At 45.4% G+C, this 8,081-nt stretch overlaps 2 protein-coding genes across 7 annotated transcripts in view; one reads left to right on the forward strand and one right to left on the reverse strand.

The window, feature by feature from the left end:
* LOC105466556 (adducin 3) overlaps positions 1–3,956 on the reverse strand; it is a 128,587-nt gene extending 124,631 nt beyond the window's left edge. For 2 of the 6 annotated variants that reach the window (XM_011715613.3, XM_011715526.3), the window contains exon 1: positions 3,750–3,956. The gene's annotated coding sequence lies outside the window, so the exon portion shown is untranslated. Of the gene's footprint in view, positions 1–1,595; positions 1,738–3,749 lie in introns of those variants that run through there. The other 4 variants (XM_011715611.2, XM_011715516.2, XM_011715559.3 and 1 more) reach the window with 3 other exon arrangements.
* Positions 180–4,276, forward strand: LOC105467941 (vasodilator-stimulated phosphoprotein-like). The gene is made up of 4 exons (XM_024788121.2): positions 180–265; positions 1,284–1,368; positions 1,507–1,714; positions 3,820–4,276. Exons 1-4 carry the CDS (start codon positions 180–182, stop codon positions 3,939–3,941), a joined length of 501 nt encoding a protein of 166 aa, XP_024643889.1. The 3' UTR covers positions 3,942–4,276.
* The last annotated feature ends 3,805 nt before the right edge of the window (positions 4,277–8,081 follow it).

Consider the following 8,081-nt stretch of genomic DNA (forward strand, 5'->3'; position numbering starts at 1 on the left):
CACCCGTTTCTTCTTTAAAAACTATTACCAACATGCCAGCACTTCTGAGCACCTTAAGTGTTAGCACAGACTGAACTCTCCAGAAAGATGAAGAGTTAAATGTAGCGGCCTTTATTTTATCCTGGTCCTCCTTCCATAAAGTTAATCTGCTCCATTTAAGCAAAGGAAAATGAGTTATAATGCAAGGACAATATAATGGAGACTTCGATATAAAAACTTTCTACAAATGCTCCATTTATAATGTTCCAGTTATTTATAGGGATAGGTAACTTAACCCTATAAATTTTACATTGTTCGAGTTCCACCTCTAGCAGGTAACCAACAAACAGCCATGGGAGCAAGTATTTATAGGGTTAAGTTAATGGGTTGGTCGCATAACTTAATTACACAAATATTTTTAACAGTCAAATATTTAACTTAAAAACGCCAAATTGCACTGTACTCTTATTTTTTTTAATCTCTAAAAACACTCTCACTAGGAGTCTTCTGAAGCCAAAATTAGGAACGTACCCGGCACTATGCAGTCAGAAGCCATTCCAAGAAAAGCTACCATTTAACACTGCTAAATCTAAAATGCTACATAATTCAACGTAAACGTGCACGCACGTGTATGTAGTTAGTCCCATACCCCAGAATCTTATCAATTCCTTCCCCAAACTTGCATATAATCCTCCCTCAAAGCCTCTTGGTTAAGTTAAATTCCTTAACACTCTACCAGGTTAATTGCAACAGCACATGTGCCAAGGAAATTAGTGGTTTTCCTTGCGCTCCCATTTTCAACGGGCACCTACTTGCAATTAAATCTCTGCAACAAAAAAGTTCACCTGAGGCCGTTCTTGCCATTTTAAAAGAGGCCCAGATTATGCTACCTGTCTGTGGTCTTGCCTGAGCTATAATAGCATACCTCCAAAGAGGCTGGACGTGCCCCAAACACCGGCACACCAGACCTGCTGCCAACTTTGCTTGTCACCCCTAGCAGGAAGCTCAACCTAACATGTATACGTTTGTAGGGGTGGCGTGTTTGTGTGTATGTATGTCTGTGTCGGGGGGTGGGGAAGCGGATTACAGGAGAAAGGTGACTGAACACTTTCAACTTGTAACAGAAGTTGTGTTTGTTTTTAATGAGGAGAAAAAAACTAAAACCAACATTCTCTCTTTCCTCCACCTTTTTTCCAAGTGCAGGAACCTCCTACTCCCCTGGAGTGCACCTTCAGGGCTTAAGGTCCCCGGGGTCACCTAAGCTATCAGCTAGCATCTGATTTTAGCACTCCTCGCCTTCCTAGGAAAAACCAGAGGACGCGCAAAGCGTCGGGCCCACACAGCGGCGCCGCAGGCCGCGCACCGCCGCCCCCAGACCCTCCCCCGCAGGTACGCTCCCCGCCGGCCTGTCGGAGGTCCCCACTCCCACCACGGAAAAGGGTTCACCTGAGGCCGCAGAGACAGCCAATGAGAAGTCCCCTCGGCCCCGCCAGCCGCCGCTCCCCACCCCCGCGCGACCCCCGGTAGCGTCCCCGCTGCCAGCCCCCGCGCGGGTGCCCGCGTCCCGGCCTGGAGGAGAGGCAGGACGACGGCGCCTCCTCTCCCCGCAGGATTACCTCGCAGCGCGCAGCCGGCTTTGTGTTTCCCCTCCCTCCTTCTCCGCAGCCGCCCGGGCTGCAGCAGCCGCCGGATCCACCGCTGCCGCCGCCTCTTAAGCGCCGCAGAGCCCCAAAGGGTAGGGCGGGAGAAGGGGAGGGGGCTTGAGGAGGGAGGGACCTGGACGCCTAGCCCTGTGCAGCAGGAAGCGGCGACACCTGGGATGCCGACGCCTCTAGCTCTTGCTCTGTGTTTTTAAAAAAATCTAATTTAAACCCCTCTTCTTTCCCTCCCGCCCCTCACACTGGCGACCGTTACGGGCTGGCGGCTGGCGCTCTGGCGGGACTAGCCGAGCGCCCCTCGAGCGTCCCTTGGTCCCGCCCCCTAACGCCCCGCCCCTAGTTCCCCAAGCACCCTCCCCGGTCACGCCCCCAAGGTCCGCCCCTCGCAGCCCCCGACGCCTCTGGCCCCGCCTCTCAGACTCCGTAGCGTCCCGGCCCCGCCTCCTCAAGGCTTCTCCTCTGGCAGCCCCGAGCTCTCTCTGGCCCCGCCCCGAGCGCCCCTCGAGAGCCCTGGCCCCGCCCCCGCAGCGCCCTCCGCTCCCTCAAGCGCTAAGTCCGTGAAGCCGCGGCGGTGGGGGCCTGCAGGCCCGGCAGTCGGGAGGGCCTGGTTCGGGGCGGCTGCCTGGCGCCTCTTCAACGTCCTCCTCCGGCTGTGCAGCTCGAATCCACAGCGTCCCCGGAGGGCCAGAGGGGGAAACGACCCCGACAGAAATCCGACCGCGAAGGGGAGGAGGGGCGCCTCGGAAATGTCTCCCGCCTTAAATGAGCGAGCCCCCCACTCCTACTCCCGAGGCTGAGCCGCCGCTTTGAGTCAGCCTCGGCCGCCCACACTGGCTGCTGGGGCTTTAGGGGAAAGCCACTGCAAAGGTTCAACCTCCGCACGCCCCCCGTGGGGCCTGGACTTTGCTCTCAGCACAGCTGCCTTCGCGGGCGCCTAGTCCCCACAGCCCCTGCTTCACCTCCACACGGGGGGAGGGCAGGGGCTCTCGCTTCTGCTCCATTTGGACCCCTCGAGAGTCTTCACTCCCACTCTGGCTCCCGGCCTCTGAACCTTGTAAGAGCTCACTTCTTTGAGGCGAGAAGTCGAGGCATCGCCAAGAACCTTCAAAATGAATGCGGGGCCGGGCAAACTTTGCAACACGCAATTGCAGGGCTGTGGATCCATCCACAGGTGACACCGGGCCGCCCACCCCCGTCGCCCAGACATGTTTCTCACCTCAACCTATTCTCGAAATAGACCTCCCAGCGGTGCACACTTTTCTCTGCCACCCACAACTTCCACGTCCCTCCTGCACCAGTACACTTGCAAGCACACCCCTCCGAGCGCCATTCTAGTGATTCACGGTCCCTTGGGCCAACCCCACCCTAACACACACAGCAAACTTCATTCCCCACCCTTATCTCCCTTCGTTTCCAAGGCACTGGCGACAATCCACTTCATTTCCTTTCCTCATCTGCAGACTCGTCCCCCTCAAATACCTCACGCCATCCCCCTCATCTTCATCCCCTCCCTCCTCCCTAAAAATGTGCTAATTAAAATGTAGTTTCCTCTTCCCACATATGAAGTGTGGAAAATGAATCTTGTCTTGGCACAAACTGTGATGTATTTATCGTTTTCTCTCTCCACTGGACTAAGGCTGTAGAAATTTTAGTCTACCACCATCTCCCATTTGCTCAAAAATCCAACCATGCCATATTATTTTTAAATACTCTTAACGAATCGTGGGGAAGTCTTCCTAGTTTGGGGGAGAAAATTGTTTAGAAGATGCTCAGCCTGACATATTATTTGGCATTTAAAAATATCTGCAGTATTTGAGAGAGATATTGGGAGTGGCTGGATATTTTCTTGCATTTAAAAAGCAAAAAAAAAAAAATGAAAAGCTTTGCATGCATCAAGGTTAGCCTTTTTATGAATAGCAAAAAAAGTATCCTAAGGGCACCTATCAGAATATAGTCCCCACTATATTTTGCTAGTCACAAATCTAGACACCCCCACCACCACCAAAGGAAGACAAATTAACAAAATCCATTTTAAGCATGTCTGGTGAACAGTCTTTTCCATGATCATTCCTTTTCTAACAGTTTCTGGACAAAATAGATAGATCTCCTTACCCACCGAAGATCCAAAGCTTCCTTCTAACCAGGGTAGTAGACGTACGTGTCTGTGTCTTCTGTTCTCTAGGTGTGGATTCTGCAATGCTGCACAGAAACCCACTGCAGCCTCAGACCAACAGCAGCAGCAGCAGCGGCGGCGGCAGCAGCAGCAACAGCAGCATTAGCAGCAGCAGCTTCTCTCAATGCTGAGTAGTAAAGTGTTTGACTTAGTAGACTCTACAATTACCATTAGGCGCTTGCTTATAAGAGAGGAGGCGGAATCTTTCTTAAAGGAATGGGTTTTGTTTTTCCTCTCTAGTATTGCTTCATAAGAGGCAGAGAGGGTGGAATCAGAGAGTTTTGTGGACTGAGTAAATCAGTACAGCTGTGGGAGGTCAAGGTTAAAAATAACTGGGTGATTGAGGAATGGAGGCAGTGATTTTAGTGTAAGTCAATGAAATGTTAGAAGCACCAGTTTTAAAGAGCCCTGCTAATTTCAAATATTGGGGTTAGTGGCAAAATAAAGTTGTATGCCTTGAAACTGATTAGTAATTTGTGCAAATATTTAATTTTCAATAATTGTACTAAAATAATAACTATGTAAAGGAAAGTTATTTAGTATTTAATACAAGAATAAAAAGAAAAATGAAGTAAAACTCATTTATGTGACTAGAAGCAATGGATTCAAGTCCTACCTATAAGCATACTTGGAACTTCAGTGAATACCAGTATTAGAAAATATATTATTGACAGATTTCAATGTGTGCTCATGTGTTATAAAAATTACAATATTACATATTGAAAAAACAAAATATATCTAAAATAATTTTTGGATAATAGCACAGTATTGTGCTATTTCAGTGGCAATTCAAAAGTCAGCAAAATTAAGAAACACAAGTGGATTAACTGACTCTAAGCGCATATGAATCTACTATTTACACTATTAAAATGTGTCGTGTCCATATGAGAATCTGCATTATAACCTTACATTTTTTCTTTATAATATTATTTGATTTAAGCACTGACCAGCTATGTTTTTTTCTAAGTAAATGAAGAGGTGTGATCTCAAAATATGAATAGAAAAAAATACAGAAAATATTCTGCCATTGATTTTCTTTGCACAGCTTTTGTTAATTATGGACCCGTGTAATCTTGAACAAGTAAGTAACCTTATTTGGTTCTTAGTTCTCTGTTTTGTAAAGTGAGGAAGTTGGATTGAAATTTTCCAGGGTCTGGCTGGGCATGGTGGCTCACGCCTGTAATCCCAGCACTTTGGGAGGCTGAGGCAGGTGGGTCACGAGGTCAAGAGATTGAGACCATCCTGGCCAACATAGTGAAACCCTGTCTCTACTAAAAATACAAAAATTAGCCGGACATGGTGATGTGTGCCTGTAGTCCCAGCTACTTGGGAGGCTGAAGCAGGAGAATCGCTTGAACCCGGGAGGTGGAGGTTGCAGTAAGCCAAGATCATACCACTGCACTCCAGCCTGGCAACAGAGCAAGACACCATCTCGAAAAAAAAAAAATACAAAAGAATTTCCCAGGGTCCTTTAGCATTCCAAAATAGTATGATTTTATGACATTCATATGTTTATATTTTTGTCACTGAATGTAAGTATGTCTCGCTCTAAATTACTTTTTCTGAAAATTTGGATTAAAAGTAAATCTTTATTTTAAATGCTTAACCAGAGTATGTTAGTTGCCACTATTCTGAAATATTTTGGCAATTTATTTTGTAAAGTAAATAAACTTAATTTTATCTGATTATGATTTTGTATCCAACTATGACCAATTTCCCTGAAGTAGGACCCTAATATATTGTTAAGGATACCAAGTGACTGAAGTACTATAATGTATGTTCAGTAATAACTAAAACATATTTTAAAACTGTAGCATTTGTAGGATGGTAGAGGTAAAACAGATTTTAGAGCTTACCTACTTCAACCCTGTTGTTTTATATGTAGAAAACATGGAAACCTGGAGAAACAAAATGGGGACAGTGTTAGGGACAGAACTAGGATTAATTATGAGTCTCCACTCTTCACACACAGAAGGCAAATAAACTATGCATGAACATACACAGTTTCATATACCCACTCTGGGGGCTGAGCAGGACCTGTCACAACAAAAACAAGTAGTTTCAGGCCAGGCGCGGTGGCTCACACCTGTAATCCCAGCATTTTGGGAGGCTGACATAGACCCATCACTTGAGGTCAGGAGTTCGAGACCAGTCTGGCCAACGTGGTGAAATCCCATCTCTACTAAAAATACAAAAATTAGCTGGGCATAGTGGTAGGTGCCTGTAATCCCAGATACTCGGGAGGTTGAGGCAGGAGAATCACTTGAACCTGGGAGGCAGAGGTTGCAGTGAGCCGAGATTGTACCACTGCACTCCAGCCTGGGCAACAGAGCAAGACTCTGTCTCAAAAGACAAAACAACAACAAGTAGTTGCAGTCACTGATACTATTTATGTATGTATAAACTAAAGGAATATATCAAACAACTACTTATAATGTAAGTATGAGCGAATTTTGCCTTCAAATTTGGAGATGTTTGTATTAGAAAGTGAAGAAACCTGTCCAGGGGGATGTTGAGAGAAAAAAAAATGACCTTTGGGGAAACCCATAACCCATTAGCAAACTCATGCTTGTCTTCTATTCAAATGACAGGGCCTTCAGCTACTCTGGTGGTCATTTCCTTGCATCCATGGGTGCCTCTGTTTCCGTTGTCTACATCTGCAAGCATGCCTGCCAAGAGGAATGCTTCATTTTGGAGTCAGGCAGGGGAAAGTATTGTAGCGACTTATTTCTGGCCTTTAGAGATGCTTTCTGGATATTGAAAACTTTGGGCTAGACACTAACGTTTTTCCCTTAAATCTTCACTCAGTATGCCTGGTAAATAGCCTGGTACTAACCTAAACCCAGTCTACCTAGTTTCAAGGAAGCATTAGAGTTAAAAATCTGTATTATGTTGTATGACACAGCAAACTTGGTTTTTTGTGTACCTGGCAGGAACTTTATCACCTTGGTGTTTTTTTTTTTTTTTTTTTTTAGTCTCGCTCTGTTGCCCAGGCTGGAGTGCAGTGGCGCGATGTCAGCTCACTGCAATCTCTGCCTGCTGGGTTCAAGCAATTCTCCTGCCTCAGCCTCCTGTGTAGCTGGGACTACAGGCACATGCCACCATGCCCAGCTAATTTTATGTATTTTTAGTGGACACAGGGTTTCACCGTGTAAGCCAGGATGGTCTCGATCTCCTGACCTTGTGATCCGCCTGCCTCGGCCTCCCAAAGTGCTGGATTACAGGTGTGAGCCACCGCACCCAGCCTCAATTTTTTTTTTTTTTTAATGCCTCCGACAGGGAGAGAATTAAAAGAAATTAGTTGCCCAGTTTCCTTCATCTGTTTTTGTTTTCCTTGCTTCTCTGCAAGGAGGGCTTTTTATTTCATCTACCAGGTGGTATTGAACAATGAATAAAACAGTGATTATTTGTATAATTCAAAGCATTCCTCCACACCCTCTCCCCACAAATTGAATGCATTTCTTTACCTCTTCCCAAAGTGCTCAGCAGTCTCTTATATAAAGGCACTTAATAGATACTTTAAAAAATGAATACACAATTTAATGAATGAATTGCTCCCAACATATCCAGAAACTGATTACAAAGTGTTTTTGTTTGTTTTTAATTTGCATTGTCCAAAACAACTGACTCCATTCTCTACCTCCCTTTCCTAACACAGTCATGATCTAAAAGAAACAATCTCTTTTCTGTAGAGCTCTTTAGACATGCCTGATTTGTATTCTCCAATTAAATTGTAGCCACAAATCTCAACAGGAACTCTGCGTAGATCAAGCAGTAGCAGAGGCACTTTCTGCCAAGAAAACACAGGCTTCAGTTTCAAAATTCTGGTGTTCCAGTTCTAGATGTAACACCAACTGGTTATGTGACCTTAAACAAGTTTCTCGACATGCTTGTGTCTCAGTTTAGCTATCTTTTAAGTGGTGGCGGTGGTGGATTATAAGACCTGCTGTACCTACTTCATAGGGTTGTTGTGAAGTTCAAATGAGATAATAAATGTAAAAATGCTTTGAACTTTTCAAAGCACTATGTAAATATAAAGTATTATTATAGGCAAATGTATTTAAAATCAATTATCTAGTTCAAGGGACTTCACCCTAAACAACCTGTTTTACTACTTGTTTCAGAAAGCAAACAGGTTTATCTTTCTTTCTTCCTCTTTCTAAACACACACACACACACACACACACACACACACACACACACCCTTACTGTTACCAATTTAACAACTTCTCAGCTTTGAGGATTTTCCCTTGGGTTGGGAAATAAGTATA

Source organism: Macaca nemestrina, chromosome 9 (genome assembly GCF_043159975.1).
Source record: "Macaca nemestrina isolate mMacNem1 chromosome 9, mMacNem.hap1, whole genome shotgun sequence".
Taxonomy (NCBI): Eukaryota; Metazoa; Chordata; class Mammalia; order Primates; family Cercopithecidae; genus Macaca; species Macaca nemestrina.